Source organism: Athalia rosae, chromosome 1 (assembly GCF_917208135.1).
Source record: "Athalia rosae chromosome 1, iyAthRosa1.1, whole genome shotgun sequence".
In the NCBI taxonomy this organism is placed as follows: domain Eukaryota; kingdom Metazoa; phylum Arthropoda; class Insecta; order Hymenoptera; family Athaliidae; genus Athalia; species Athalia rosae.
In genome coordinates this window covers 21,130,620-21,147,920 of record NC_064026.1, presented here as the reverse complement: position 1 = coordinate 21,147,920, position 17,301 = coordinate 21,130,620, and the positions used below count along the sequence as shown (strand labels likewise).

Below are 17,301 nucleotides of genomic sequence, written 5' to 3'. Positions count from 1 at the left end.
ATAACGGCAGGGCCAGCTGGAATATACATGAGTGACGAAAGTCCGTCAACCGGAGAAGACGAATTACGAAAAAAACGAGTTTCGTTCATTTGGACGATCATCTTCTCAACCTTCTTTTTGAGCACGTATTTTTGGATAATCTCCAGCTCTGAATATAAAACGTTGCAGGTCGTCTACCAAACGCAGGAGGACCGGAGCCAAGTAAATTAGGCGGGATGATTCGTTACTCTATGAGACTAACACCATCCCACGCTTTTATGGTGATTAATTCCTAGTAATTATGGAAATAGCTAACAATAAGATAGGAGCGTAAGGCAATAGGCTCGTCACGAATCTTTGAGTTTGCAGCCTTTGATGTAAGTCGCTAATGATAATCCCGTACTGCGTTCATTTAGTCAGAACAATGGCAATTCAATCAGCCCTTAAGCTAGGCATACATGTAGAGATACCCACATAGGATGACCCAGTTGCGTCATTCATACTTGCTTTATAGAGTTTTAAAATATAGAAGGTTTAGAATGAAGTTTTCCACGGATTACGACGATGATAATTTCATTTCTACCCTTTTCATACGTGCGCTATATTCATTTATGCGTTGATGATGCGGATCAATAACGCAAGAACAGAGACTACAATGAGATCGCCTAACGAGATTATTTATAGACTCTTTCATGCCTTCAGATTGATCACGATTGAGAGGTTGGTCGAAGAGGCGATCCTCGATCTCCGTTGATGGGAGGAATTTAGTTGAGTTTCGATGAAAAGGGTCGGTGATAAAGCGTCACTTCCGGAATCGGGCCGCGGTTATGTTTTCGTATTGAGCGACGCCCAACGCCCGGCACCACGTGGCTACTATCTTCTCACGTGACAAGCTCACCTAAACTCCCACTGCTCGCATTATGCTTTTTATTGCGAACTCCATTACGATAACAAGCCTTTAAATACCTCCATAATTGATAAATTGAACCTCTGAGTATATCGCTTTAATATTCACCACGACATTCTATTTGACTTTTTCATCAGCCGTTGAGATAAGACGGCGCATGAAAAATTCGTCTAAATAGCGTGAAAAGGCAAACGTGTAAATGAAAAGTCAAACCGTACTATTCTCCTGGCCACGTCGCAAAGCCTGGCGTCATGTGCTCGGTTTCTGCTGCTGCTTTCGATCAGCGGAACGGCTGCATCAGGGGGTCGCTCGCTCGCCGGTCGAAGAAATTTCATTTTTCCAAAACGAGTCGAACGTACTCCTCCACTTATCTTTTTAGATGAAAAAAATTGCCGAAGAACGATTCGTTTCCATTCACCTTAACTTTATAGTCAGTTCGCGGTCACGTACTCAAACTCGCTTAGACGAGACGTGGAGCCGGTGTGACGGTGGTGTTACATTTGTAATTCAATTCAAGACAGCTAGAAGAGGTAATTCGGCTCGTGCAGCTTCGCGGGAAGTTCTTATTTCGATTACTGATCAAATTTTCGGTGAACACACGTCTGCGGAACTAGAGGCGTGGGCAAAAATTGTGCAGAAACAGTATTCGAGTTGGTTTACCGCGCCTTGCGTCGACGCACTGCATAACGCCGCGGTTGCGTTTTGACGAACCCGCGGAGAAGTACCGTACAAATATTTGTAAACTGGACATTCCATTAGTAGCTGGTAAACATTTCAAGTCAGTAAACACAATGTTTTAATTTGTACCTGAAATTCAGGTGGCCCGTCAACCGAAGCACAAACACAGGTTGGTCGCGGAGTTTGAGTTTTACGCTTGCGCCCGCCTGACGCCAGACCAGCGACAGTTGCCGTGGCCAAAATAACCGCGTTACGGTTACAAGACTCGAGAGTCCTGTACAAACATCGAGACGCGTTTATATCTCGGTTCACCAATTTGTACGCCCTTGCGAGAAGACGTTAATCTCTCCTCGATTCCGCAGAAGATAAACGAACGACGGAGACTGTACGGCAAAGACATTCGAAATATATGGTGATAAATTTGTTAACGGTCAACAAATCGTCCATGAAAATTGCCGGCCGATTGTATTCGTCTGAAATAGAAAAAAAAAAAAAAGGAAAAAAAAACTCTTTTCTCGGTAGGGGTGAACTTTTTCTATCATATGTATTTTTTCTTCCATTTAATATTATTCAGTTCTTTTTTTTTCGAGACAGGCGTACCTCGATAACGAACTTCCCCCCTTTTCCCCCGACTAACAGAGTATATTAGCGCACGCGGTGTTGATAGCGTGGCGTGTCCGCACCTCGTTCTGAATATTTATCACCCGCCAGGGGCTCGCATTCACGTAACGCTCGGCGCGCTTAACCCTCACCCCGTCATCGCGGCGCCCCGACGCCCCCGAACACTGACCCGCGGACTCCACACGCTGTTGCAAACTTATCGGTATTTTGTCCGCGTAAGGCAGGACCTACATAAAATGTGTGCAGTTAATATTCACGCGATTGCGCCAAATATCGTTGAAACGGTATAAAGTGCCCGCGATTTCGTCGCAATTTTCAAACTATAGCCACAGAAATTTTCGAAAAGTATCGTCGCGACCAAAATCGTACAACGAACCGACGAAATCGAACGAATGTTTGGGAATTGCACGGATATTCGAAATCAGTAATGCAATTATGGTCGCAGATGTTCGACGTCAGCGAAATTGGTTGAGAGCCGACAGTGTTATCGTAGAGGAGTTGGAATGGGGAAAGGAGGAAAGAAGGGTGTTTGCGGGGAGTCAGCGTTAGGTGAAAAACGGGATAAGCAGGAAAAAAAAAGTTAGACTCGGCAAAACGTGGCAGCTAGCTTAAAGGGTCGCACTATCAGAACGGCACGCGACTTTCGATTCATTCCGAGACCTGTACAGACCGGTTGACGCCAGTCGCGCAATTTCCACTGAAATAGTTTTTTTGACAGAACTCAACGTGTGTATGTCTACGTATGGTGGAGGCTTGCTTTTTTTAGGTGAATTGTAAGGGCGCGCGCATACAGGCGAGATATGCAGCACGTAACGCTCTACTTGGCTATTTTACGGAAAGAATCCACCGTTTACACGTTATCTGCTTTTCAGACTCGACAGACGCCAAGATATACCAGGATAATCCCACCATATACCTGAGCAATATTTTCAGCTCGATCGATCATGGTCTTTTTATTGCCGCATGTACACGTATCGATATATGGGATATCCGCGAGTCGCCCCAGTTAATTAGGACTCCTGCAGAACGCCGTCGGCTGTCCGTTGGGATACCCGATGTTCGTGGTGCCCGAACTCCGGGGTAGCCTCGGGCTACCCCATGGCGGAATCAATTTACAATTTGCATGATTGCGGAAAAGTAACCTTTGCCTTCTGCGTCGCGCAACAGATGGCCGAGGCCAACTTAATTACGTCGATAAAGTCAGCCTGTATCGTTCGACCCCGAGGCTGTTGGTATTATACGGCATCTACGCGATCCTCCCTGTGTTTTTTTGTTTTTTTTCTTTCAAACAAAAAAATTAAGCTACGGGCTATCAGCCGACTAAGGTCGTGACATCGAAGGCCAGCCTTCGATTAATTTACATTAATTATTCGATAACTTTGACGACGAGTGAACGGGTGTTAATGAATTCCCACGATGATGGGACGAAGTGTGGAGAAATGAAATGAATATGGAGGAGGTGAGAGACGAGTTGTCTTTTGTTTCGCCGAATGACGAATGTATCACACACGTGTAAGGTGATTCTTGGGAAAATGTTGTTCGCCAGCAATAGGAATACGCACTTTCACGCCTGACGTTATTTAGAGTTTCCCCAAATGTACGCCTGCCCTGAATTATTCAGATTCACTCCCGCGTTAATATTCATCTATGCTTCCGCCAAAGGTGCTAGAATCGTTTTCACAAAGGGACTAAAATATCGCCTTGTCATTTACGACAACGCTCTGCAGTGACTCGAAATTTCATAAATATTGCCTTCACGTATTTGCATATTATATTCAAGACACGAGTGACGACGCCTCAAAGACAACGCCTTCATCCTCCGCTGTATCTTCGCCTCTTCGTACTGCAATTTTATTATTGTCGCTCACTGACTTCAATATACCTTGTTCAACGCTGTACGTACATCGGGTCTCACTTGTTCACGAACAATTATTAGACGGTAATTCGTGCCTCCTTGAAGCTACGCAACGTTTCATGACACGAACACAAAACACGCGTCCTACGCACATTCATCAGTTGGAAAGTATACGTCCAACTTGTACGTTACACGTACAATGGAACACGGTCGAATCTCGGTAGCGGTGGCTGCGAGAGATTAACTTTGAAAAGTAATTTTCTTTTCATTTCGTCGGCTGACCAACCTATGAAGCCGTAGAATAATACCCGCTGTTGTATCGCCTCTGTTCAACAAACGTGGATAATTTTTTTTTATCAACTAAAACTCTCAACTTCTCCCAATGAATGGACGTCTATCGGACGTCCCGTATACATATATATATATATATCATTTATCAGGCACAGTGGCTATAACCACATCGTCAGCTGAACATACATTTCATTTTAAAAAAATCTTAATCCACGTGAAACCTAATTTACCACGACGCTAATTGTACGATGTCTAAATCACGTCGAAGCAAGCCACCGCTTTTGAGATCCGTGAAACCCTCCGGGCCTCAGGTATTCCCCCCGAGTAAAAATTCTCCGATTCCATAAATCGATTAGCGAGAGCATGTGACGATCGTGTCAGAAGACAGGTAACCGTTGACGCTATTATGTTGTGTCGATCAGCTGGAAAACAACGATTTTCCACGATGAATCACCAAATTTGATTTCCTAATGTGAAAACGTCGCACGATCGTTGGACGAGATACATACCTATAAAAGCCCATTCCTCGAACAAGAGAGATATCAGTTCCGACGACCGTCTCGACCAAACGAATCCTGCATCGATCGACAGAAAGCTGAACGATGTTCGGACGGATAATCGCAATTCTCTTCCTGATCGCCACGGCCTCCGCTATGCCAGAAGGCATGTATTGTTTATACGGATTTAAGTGGACTAGCACTTTCTTTTTCTTCTGTTACGCTCAGGCTGCTGTCCCATTGGCTCCTTATTCGTTTCAAAGTTATTCCGGTCGACCGATCTCCGGGATCTGGGGTTTTTCCAAGGGCCAATGGCCATGCTAACTTTTCGGATATCCTTATTCCAGCATATGTCAGGGTCTCGCGTTCTCCTGATCCGCACCACCATCATCATCATGGCCATCACGGTGGAGGATTATTCGGAAACATCGGCGTAGCTCACAGTCATTCAAATGGATACGGTCTCTACCCGGGAGGATACGGAGGTTACCCTGGAGGCTACGGAGGTTACCCTAGAGGCTACGGAGGATATGGAGGATACCCTGATTATTATGACGGTGGATACGGTGGAGCAGGTGGCGAGGCAGGTTCATTCGGATTCGGATATGATTGGAGAAGATAATCCCATGAGTTACTGCAATTAAGATCTTGTTGAATGATCGCATCGCCTTATTCGTACCAATCGAATCCATACATGTGTACAATTATCTATGATAGAAACACCAGCTCGAAATAAACGAATCATTCACTGACCCTTGGTATAACAAAGTTCCGTATTCACGAATCGGACTGACGTATCGAACGACCATTTGTTAACCTTTCAGCAGCCCGTGGACGGCACAAATTGAAAAAAAAAAAAAACAAAAAAACAAAAAAAAAAAACACACAGCTGGGTGAACTAATTGTATCCTATTCCTACTTCTGATTAGTCCATGAGAATTGTAAGACTTTTTGTGAAGGAGCGCTACGATGTATATCACACGGTATACCCGGGGTACATGTTGATTAGTAAATGCTTTACAAATTTACGACGTTCACATTTCGATGGTGAGTTGTCTCGGGATACGATCTCGATGCCATAACGAACGCACGCAGCCGCGTCGAAATCCCTCCGATTCATAGACCGTCGAAACCTATGCTAATAAATCCCCGAATGACACGATAAGTTGATCTTTTCACAACTGATACAACAGGTATTTCATCCCTAATGACAGGATTGACACTGCGGCATTCGATGTATGAACGCTCATCCATATCGTAGGTGCAGGTGTCTTTTCACCGATCGTGGAAGGGGAGGGTCTTCGCGCCGAAATCAAAGTTTAAAAAAAATAAAACTCGCTCCGTCAGGTCGAACTTCTGCAGATCCGGAAGAAAAACCATCGAGGGATATGGACGACGCGCGGTGAGGTGAGAGGATATTTTACGATGGACGTAGATTGGTAATAGATTGACCGGGAATTCACACGGCCTGGCTTGGTGTCCCTATAAGATCCTCAATTTGTGTTGAAAATAAACGAAGAATGAGGTAAGGCTGGGTGAGCGGGCGAAGGCGGAATCTTTTGGGTCTGTCGTCCAAATTAATTGGGTTCCCCGAGAGGGCAGGTCTGGCAACGCCGGGTCTTGATTTCCTCTCAGACAAGTCCTATAAATCCTGTTCCTCCTCTGCTCCTCCCTCCTCTCCGGGCGATGGTGACAAACCAAAGCGAGCCTCGTGTTTTTATCTGATCGCCGCGTGGATAGTCGCCGTCGCAGGAAACTTAACTCTGTGGGGTAAGACGTATACGGAACAGAAATGGGGGGGCCGGTGAAAAGTTCGAGAGGGACGAGGAGAGGACTCTTACACAGGAGGCGGCGAGAATCGGGAAGAAACTGAGAGATCGCGGTGTGTGCGGTGATGTCCTCACATTAGGGACCCGATCTGTTATCACCGATGATTTATAACAGTATTAATTTTTGAAAGACTTTCGTCGCAAAGAGTATAATATATATACTCGCGCGTTGTTCACGGTTCCAATTCCGCTACAGGTGATGTTAAACGGCATGAAAGAGTCGGTTAATTTGGCTTAATATAAATAGATACCCGTTGCAGGTTCCATTAATCATCATAGTGCCCCGTTACCCAGAAGAATAAATTATAACCATAGAAAAGAAATGAAAAGAAGACCCACTACTGATCTGAATTGCCCACGGTTTGCCGTCGTTACGAATATCAACAATCAATCGTTCACGTGCTCTCGTATAAATTGAAAACACAATTATTGGGTTACATAATAGGACTAATTTTACCAATATTTGTATAAAATTTGTTCGGCTGTCATCACGCGAACGAAATATCATGTTATGTGTGTACTCTGGCGATAATTTTGTTTGCTGAAAATTATACCTTTCGCCATAGAGATGTAAATGACTGTCGGTCAACTGTATACACAACACCTGCGGCTCTGTGTATTTTAGTATTTTGAAAATGATAGACTTTTGACGTATATACAAAAAAAAACAAAAAAAAAAAACAAAAAACGATAAACCGAATCCTGAAAGGAACGTAAATGGTCGTGAACGGCGCCGAACGAGTCCGGGGGTAGTTTAGTGGAATAAGAAATGAGGGGTACAGAAATGGTTTCCGACGAATCTTCCCTGTCGAACCTCTTGGAGGACTCGAGAGACCGCTGGTTTCCGCGACCCTTTTCCAGCATCTGTCGCGGAGGTGCCACGGTATAAAGTTGGGAAATTAGGCGTCTGAACATCTATTCAAATTTCAGTTAATTTAGTCGATTTAAAAGTGTCAAATTCCACCCGCCACCTGTTACCGGAGTAAATAGCACCCGTAAGTACCAAAGCGCTGTTCCGAGTTTCTTGCGTTTCATACGTCGGGTGCGTTCGGTAAGAGATCTTTAGAAAATCCAACCCTTTGTATGACCTCCATAAACCTCTGGAAACTTCATCCCCTCGCCTCGTCGTGAATTCCAATGTACAGGAAAACCTATCGTGAAAGTTGCTTATTTATAGGCCCGGATATTAGATTCACGTGGGCTTTTTATCTCCCGAGATGAGTCGGTCGAATTCAAGTTGAAAAATATGCATGGAACCGCACAGAACCATCGTATTATTTTGTGTTTATTTCCTTTAGCATAATAATCATTGTATTAATGTATAAATAATAATTCATCAGCGTTATAATTCTTCCAATTCGGCCCGATAAAGTTTTTTCAAAAACAATCAATACGATTCATCAATTATATGATATATGATCCGAATCTGAAAATACTCACTGACTTTATATGTACTCATTTATTTCCTGGAAGTCCAGTCAAACCATAATCTGTATTATAACGTTCTAGAAATTTATCGACATATGCTCGCAAATGTACTTTTCCACGTACACATATATACATATAGAGAGTGAGTAGAAATGCGCTTATAGAATACGTGAAATGAGGTATCAATTTTTCAATAGGGGATCCTCATTTCCGGAGTCATTTTTGCCGGACTCAAAGTATAAAGGCGATAGAAATTTTCTCTCTAAACCATCAGCTATAAGGTTATAAAACTTGAAGAACGTGCAGAGTATATTGTAATTGAATATACATAACGTCGATAACTTCTTTCTCATACTGTAATGTTTAAAGTATACAAATACATGACTAATTGATAATGTTGGATATGATCACCTTCCATAATTAAGTTATAGGGAAGCGAAGCTACGATCTTCCATCGCCCAGCGATGCCCACGAGCTAATTAATCTCAATTATCCTAAATACAGCTGAACAATAGAGCAACTTTGTCCGAACATTACTGCGCCGGTACTGGGTTCAAAGTGTTGCGACGCTTCGCCCTTGCGTGGCCACGGGGCAGGGGAGCAAGGATCTTACAATCGCCGATGGTACGGCATCCACGGGGATGTTTCCCTCTGTTATCTTCCATTACTCGTAGGTCGTGGAATATTCTCACTACACGCATATCAACCTAGAGGATCTGATGTGGCCGCCTGATGTGTCACAATCGCTTTTTATGTCCGGTAATCCCCTGGCTTACCTTGTTGGTTCTCCCTGATCCCTGCTCTGCATGCCCCGTCGTAAGCCAATTTCGTCGCAGCTAATTTTTAAATCCAATGGAGATATTTTCTCGTTGGTAATGCGGAGGAAAGAGGGTGGAAAAGTGTGGGTTTTGCGAAGGAACCCAATCACCCCGGCACTTCCCTGTCTCCGCTTACCGTACAACGCGAGAGATCTCATGCGTTTCTGTTTACGCATTTTTTTTTTTTTTCCGATTTTCATGAAAAAAAAAATTCACCACCTACCTCAAACCGAATAACGATATTAGGTATCCAGATCCCCTCGAGTCTCACCCTACGCCTGGGAGGGCAAAATTTCAATTACTCATGTTAATGAGATCTGTCTAGTATCTATACAGAGAGTAACGTCGGCGCACTGCATTTTTAAAAGTCTGTTCGAATTTATTTATTAATCAGTCGACGATGTGGGTACCGTGGTCATTGTTTATGAAGAATATCGATACCACGTCATGCACGGTCTGGAACGACCGGGGCACCGCGGTCTATGAGCACATCGTGAAATAAACTTCATTAATATTTCATGAAAAGACAATCGCTATTTGGTTCCAGGAATTTGTTGTAACAATATACTCAGCTTCCCATCTTTTATGCATAAAGTACAATTCGTATTTGTTCGAGCGTTTGGTAACCCAACAATTTATTCATTCTTCCGTTTCAGTTATTCCATAACTGACCCATTCCGAGTACAGTTTCAAAAGCTGTGATAGAAAAAATGATTAGAAACGCGAGCGAAAAGGTTCCTTGTAATAATGGTTGTGAAAAAACCACGATCGTAACCTTACCCAAATAATCTTCAAAACCCCCTACGAAATTTTGATCGTTTTGGAATGAAAACTTACAGCGTCGTTTTCGCATGTATATTTCCAGTTTATATTTTTCCGATGTCGTCGTCATCGGTACGAACAAGATTTCGAGTTTTATTTCACGCGGTGGACCATCCGCCTCATCTCTTTTTGTTTTTTCTCTGCATCTCAACTCATATCGATAAACCCCCGCGCGTGTACAACCGCGATCAAGAATACGTGCTCAGATTCAACTTTTACTTCCAGATCTTATGGGCGATCCACCGTATACGACGGAATGCTGTAGATCCACGAAGGACACGGCGGAGGACTTTCTGCTTGCTCCCGCGGAGTACGTGCAGGCAAAGTTTACGAGCGCCGCAAGAGTATCATTGGTTAGTCGTAAACTCGAAAAGCGAGGAAGGAAGACGCGAGCGAAGTGAGTGAAGCGAGAAAAGCAAGCAAAACTGCACGAAGCCAACGGTACAAAGAAGCCTCGAGATATTTATGGAAAGCAATTAACGCGAGCGTAAACATAATATGCCTTTGCAGCATCGGTGTCGAGGATGATTTGGGGGGGGGGGGGGGGGGGGGGGGGGGGCAGGCGGGTGTGGGTGTTTCGGTATCCACGGGGATGCAACTGGAATATGGTTGTATTTGGGACGAGGGAGGGTTGGAAAATACATGGGGAACCACGTAGATATATATCGTGGTGCCATAAATAGAACCGGTAATTAGGGATCAGTTGGACGTAAAATTCGACGGGTGAGTCGCAGACTCTATACCATCATATAGTGATACCATTGTTTCTCTTGTTGTCTTCTCGCTTGTCTCGTTTAATTTACAAATGGCATTTTCACTAATCTTGATCACGCGTTTGAGCGTTACCTATGCTGTGGTACATACGTGTCGATACAACGAACCTATACCTCCTCTCTATTCTTCAAATACCTTCTCCGTTAAGATACACGTCTGGCGCAAGAGGTCCACAAACAAAAACGAAAATATCCCTTCCAACTAGAGCTGTTTGTAAATTAGAAAATAATAGAATTCAACCTCGATAAGTCTATCAAATAAATCACCAGATTCCGATCAATAAATCCTCATTTCCCATTCGCGTTGTATACCTTATGCTGTGCGCCTACTATATTCAACGTACTTACAAGGGATCGAGTCTAAAAGTTACCCCACCAAGAGGCTGCACTCGAGGTTCGGCCTACTCGGAAATGATTCAAATCATACTTATTGTTTGTTGATTTTGAATCGGAGGTATACGCCCCAAGCTGAATCCGCACATTTTTATATCGCAAAATGTGGGAGTTAAATGCGATAGTAGTGGAGTGCCGTAGAGGTGGAAAGCATTTACAAAATTAGCATCAATCCCTGGCTCAACGCGTGATTTGGCGCGGTGTTGGCGGCACGCTTTGCGAACCCGGGCACCCGATGTAACCGGTAGTTACATAGAGCCGATAGACTGTAGGAATAATATACGTACATATATGTAGATATTGCACGCAGCGTGCCCTATAGACCGGTGGATCAGGTATTGATATACTGACCCTGCGTAAAACCGAACATGACCATATGGCTCGACATGTGCATTCCCTGAAATCCTCGCCATGTGGCTACGTCTCCACTACATGTATCCATAAATACATATGTATGTGCACACATTTTTCCCCATATTCGGATTTCCACGGGAGAATATGAAACCAACAGCTCGACGACTACGTTGCGCGCAACCGAATACGAGTAGCGAATGCGTAAATATCCGCGTTAATGGGCAACGGGCAATGGGTAATGGGTAATATAGTCTCGAGTATCCGCAGTTGGCAATATTAATAAATTCACCACTCCCTCTTCTTAACGCACTGTATTTGGATAATAACAATGATACCGAATATATTCATATACGTACTACCAATGATCGTAATGAAACATATCCACGCGTTATAGTTTTCGGTAAGCCTATACGATTTGTTGCGGATCAACGGTAACATTGTCGTGCAATGGTATTCGACGGTCGGATGTTCGATGTACCGGAAGATTCAAAAAAACTCTACCGAATGACGTTTTCCTCCATTAGACTTGTAACAGTCCCGAAAAGACTGCGTACAACAATATAGAATTCCTGGGTCCACCAGCGGCTTCAAAGGGTCGAAGCGGCGATATTAGTTAAATCTCCATTGTTGGTCTTACGGGTGTCCATCGCGTGGCACCTGTACGTTGCTACCTATATACTAGGGTATACCGCATCTCCGTTTTTCCCGATGCGTTAGGTGTAGGATTACCCAACTAAATATACCGTCTATTATATCGTCCACGGCCATCTGCCAGCATAAATCAAGGGCTTCCTGACAACATCCTTTATTTCGTCGCTTATAACTCGTATGAGAGCGCCAGCGTTAGATCTGCATTCCCGTTCATTCAACATTACCCTTGCGTTCCATCGGGATCCGGGTCCTCAATCTTTTTGAGCTTTACGTACGGTCGCGTTTGGGAGAATCGCGGCGCGCGTTTGATATCCTGTGGGAATGCGTTGGGATACTCGCGAGGTATTGGTATAGAGAATTTCGAGGCGAACAGTAGTGAAAATTGAACGGGGAAAAAGAATCCTATACTTGACTAACACCGTGTACACGTTTGCTGGACCCTTTGTTTCCCCAACGATATCGCGTCGATCCTCTCTGAATTGGCATTTTTTTAATTACCCGTACAGTCTAGTATTAAAAACCGTATCGGGGTGAACGTCGGGGAAGCTATATGAACTTGAAAATTTCACGAAGGATCATTCGGATGTCGAATCTTTGTCAGAGAAGAAAAAAGTTGGCCGCGACTTGTGTGGAACTTATCTTTTTCCGATAAAGATTCAATACTCAACGGAACCTTTTCTCAAATTTCACATCCGACAGATAACGGGATAAAACCCTGTGAAGTGTAATGTGAAAATTCTCTAATATGTGAATCGGAAATTAGAAAAGATATTTTTCTCATAAATATAGATTTTTTTAGGTATCGCTTTGAAGTGGTAATTCGTAGGGCGACGCGGAGCGGGGAGTGTTGCTTCTCAAAATTAACTTGGAAAGTATTTGCTTTCCGGTAGGCAGGTTAGTATTTGTTGAGCGCATTTATTCAGGTGCCATTTCTTTCCATTACGAGCGGATCGCTAATTGTTTGGGGCTACGTTGGCCACTGTGCGGCTTCTACCGGGATCTTTGTCTAGGTTCCTAGACCTTCCACAATCCTTGGCCCTTAAAATGTAGCCCGTCCCTCACGCGCCTACGCGCTAACAGTAGCTCGTACTCCGGCCGCTGCGGAACCGGTAATACATAAAGTTGTCGAAGTTTCGGCGTTGATTTTAAGGACAACGTATCGCGGTAGCAACAATTTCAATAATAATTTGTTACAATCTCAAACCAAGCTTGTGTTTTCAACTGTTCGTTACTCCCGAATTATATAGTATACCGAAAAAAAAAGCGACAAAAAAAGAAGAAGAAGACAGGTGAGTCAAGTGTTTTCGCTTTGTGCCAGAGATATGTGTACGTTCCGGAATCGCCTCTCGCGGCGTGGATGTGGTCAGGATGTAAGCGAAAGCCTTTTCAAATGCAAAGTCTTTGCGTTTGCGGAACGAGTAGGAAAAAGTCGGTTGAAAGTCTGCAGGGAAGCCAGACGTGCTTCTCAAAGCTCTTATATATATATATATATATATATATATACCTCGCCGTCCAAATTTTCCACCATAATAGAGGAGATGAATCTTTAACGCGTGGATTTTTTTTACAGGTGTTTCCTCGCATTACCCACTACTACCGCCCTACGGGCGCAGTCGTGACGGTTGAATGTAAACCGAGGAATAATTCATACGAAAAGTGAGTGAGTGAGCCGCTTCTTGAGGAAGCATTGTACAGCTGGACTGAATTAAACATCATCTGCAGCTCGTAAGGCTCTAAGCTCCTGGCGATATCGTAGAACCCCACAGAACTATAGAAGCTAGCTGCCTTCGCTACCCATATACGTACGAATTGTGTGTAGGTTTACATGTGTGTACTCCAGTCTCCCAGTCATAATATGTCTAGCTACGATATTTGTCTGCATGTACACCGCCGATCTACCAATACCGACGAGGCATGTCCTGATACATGTTACATGTCTCTATAAAGGTAGGTAGGTACCTATCGCGCCCATATATATATATGGCAGACACGAGCTGTGCAAACTCCCGTATCCGTGCGGTCTTGAATTATGTACCCCGCAGGTCATACCGTACGTTGCGGGGACGTCGCGAAGAGGGATTCCTGCACCGTCTGAAGATATTGACGAAAGTTTGCACAGCGAAGGGGAGGTGAAAAGGGGGTGATTTTTGTCAGGATACATGCGCGATGTGTGTGATTTTTTAGTATCACATGTCCAAATGCTCGTTCAGTTCTGTTACGAATACGTTGAATATACCAGAATCGAGGGTTCGGGTTGGAGAAATAAAATGGTCAATTTTTCACGGGGTGTTGAAGTCCGATAGCCGAGGTTCGGGAGGTCCTCGATATTTCCCCTTGAACTGGAAACCTTCTTAACGACCTAGCGATGTTCCGAAACAGAAGAAAGGCAAAGAGCCGACCCTGTTGGTAACCCCGTTCCATCCCACGTTCGAAAGCCTCGTATCGCTAGGTAGCTAAAAATTTATGGACTTTTTTTTTTCTCACCGAAATATACCCGGCACAGCTGCGAACTTGATGAAGAATTTTTTTCTTCTGCGCCGTATACCTACTTCGTAAAAATACATTCACGTAGGTTGCTACTGAACTGTGAATCGCCTTATATCATCGTGAAAGAAAAAAACAATTCTACAAGGGTTGTGGTGAAACAGTAACGTTGACGATGAATGAAAAGAAAAAAAAAAAAAAAAAAAAACACAAATAATCAGAGATACCTGTACCGAGATGCTATCGAATAAAACTTCGAGTGCAATTAGGCTGGTCCGAGGATCCTCGTGTCCAGATTTACTATAATCGATGCCGCGGTATACTCGCTGCGATCGAATATATCTTCCATTCCATTCCTTCTTTTTTAGGGTCTTTAAGATTCTCGGGTTTTTGGGAGGCGCGCGACTGACACCGGCCGGGGATCGTGATTGACTAATAGGCCGTGGTTCTCCGTTGGAAAACGGCGGTACCTGGCGAAGCAGCGGATTCATCGGAGTATCGAGTCGGTGTTTTGTTTAATTACTGCCGTTAGTGGAGGAGCGGTGGTGATGGTGGTAGCGGTACTACGTATAGCGACGGGTTCGGGCGAGCTGGGTAACCCTCGGTAAGCGCAAGTTATACCGAAAGTTAACGGCTGCACGGAGTGTGCGTGTTTCTCGCGTGTTTCTTTTGCCGCAGTAACGAATTGTCCCCGTCACATGGCCAGACTGTCCTGTCTGTCAACCGGCATGGCGGCCCCCGGTACTTTATACACGTAATCCTATACGTTATACGCCTAAATCTATACCCGTGCGCGCACACATTCCTTCAAACGCACACATCGCACACGCATCGCGTATAATACAAAATACACGCGTTACTTAAACGCGGACGCCATAGCCGGATTCAGGTAACGCCATGGTCCGCCCCCTGGGTTTCCGTCTCTTAAGGTAGTATCGATTACAGGGATTCCTTTGATTCGGGGTCCGATGTATTCTAGAACCGAGGTCGGTTCCGCTATCTTTCTTTGGATTGAGGTTTTCTCGATTCTTAGCCTACGGTTCGAACGAATTAATTACCGAGTCTCGATACGGAGTCATGTCGCGAGTCAATCGCGATCGATAACGGCGTAGCAGCATTCTGACCTTGAGAGGAAGTTTGGAAGTTTCGAGTAGGACATTTATTGAGATCCCAGTAAGTCGTCAGTGTGTATCCAACCAGATCCTGCAATGGAAAGTCAAAAAGTGGGGAAGAGTTTCGTTGGTCAGAGACCCAACGAGTTCGGTTGACAGTTGCTAGGTAGCCCCCGTCGACGGTGAATCGTAACAGTTTTACAACGATGTCATCCGACCGAACAATTGTTGCCGGAACATTGTTATCACGACGTTGTGATAAATGAGGTATTTTTGAAATACCTCGTACTTCATCTCCATATCGTATCGACGCTACTTGATTCTCAAGTACTTCGATTGCAAAATGATCTATAAGCTACTTACACTTTACGTATCGTAAAAACTCACCGGCGACTACCTCACGCGTGCACGATTACTAAAAAGTTATTAGCACCTTCATGTAGGTCAGGAGTTGGCAACGTACTACTTACCACCCTATACTAGAGAAACTTAAGCTGGGAATAACTTTGTAGCAACCTTAGTATTAGTTCAAACCAAGTAACGAGGCAAAAGTATCAATTCTGCAGTTTTCCGGGAATGTCGCGTGCGAGTCGTAAACTGTCTCTGCAGCGATAAGAGGATCTCCACTATTATTTTATTCACATAGATCGTATATCACATATATATGTATATTCATTATTTTTTAAATCCTGTATATTCCGTAGCGACGAATGAAATGCACCGGCGTTCAATGGATCTTCGCCTTTGTGATTCAACTCTAGGCTATGAGTTTGCTCTATTATTAAGATGGTCGCTGAGAATGAAGCTGACTTGATATCCCGATCAAAGGCTGACTTACAATTAGACAAGAGGACAACAGCCGTACTTTTACGAATTATGTTCATCCCGAGTAGACAGCTCACCTAATACACCAAATGAGAACGGTGGCTATATTACGCTCAGCCGCGCAAGATACAAAAGCAATTGGCATAATACGGACTATTCGTTACAATCCGCTGGGTAATCGCAGAGTGCAGGACGACGATGAGAATTTAACGGTATAATCAAAGTTAATAATCAGAAACCTGGCAATAATACCTAACGGCCATCACATTCTATAATCCCGCCCGAAATATGGGGTATACCGATATGTGTGCTGCGGTATAGAGCCAGCGTTCTATGTGCGGTTCAGTTCACCGCAAGCGCATCGCATCGGTACGGCTGTAGTAATATGAGTGAACAATCGCGTTCATTCTCTACGACCGTTCTCGTGTCGAATGAGGGGATAGTACATGGAATCTCGTAAAAAACCTACGGCTAAATCATTGGACGAAACGATGTTAAAAGTTAACAAAAGAAAATGTCAAAATGTAATTCGACATGTTGGGAGCGATTCCCTGGACGGGATCGATTAATATTGATAACATGTGAATATGTAATGCACTGGTATAGTACAAAATGTGTTCGATTTAACATAACTGGAAATACTTCAGTTGCCCCCAGAGTCTTGTTTTTCTCACGAGACCCGCAGAAGCAGAATCAGCGAGAGGATAGATGTCCGTTCACGTAATGCACGTATTGTCAAACGACTTCACGGTGCTAGTGAAAAAAACTGCGACTCAACGGACATCCCGTATAATAATGAGAGGTAAAAAAATTCGCAGGTTAAAACATTCGATCGGACGAGAGATAAACCGGAATACAAGTCCGACGCATACGGATTTCAACTTGCTTAGACGAACGGAAACTTTCATGCGTAATTATTTCGAATCGGTATGGAATTCGCAAGCTGTGAAACGGCACATTGACTACGTTACGATGAAAATTTGA

The 17,301-nt window shown here is 44.0% G+C and overlaps 1 protein-coding gene across 1 annotated transcript in view; it reads left to right on the top strand.

Annotated features, from left to right (window-relative positions):
* Window positions 1-5,450, top strand: part of LOC105691315 (glycine-rich cell wall structural protein-like) — a 33,434-nt gene extending 27,984 nt beyond the window's left edge. Inside the window, exon 2 of the mRNA XM_025747133.2 lies at window positions 5,176-5,450. Within this exon, the coding sequence (XP_025602918.2) occupies window positions 5,176-5,450 (275 nt within the window). The remainder of the gene's footprint in view (window positions 1-5,175) is intronic.
* Window positions 5,451-17,301: the final 11,851 nt, after the last annotated feature.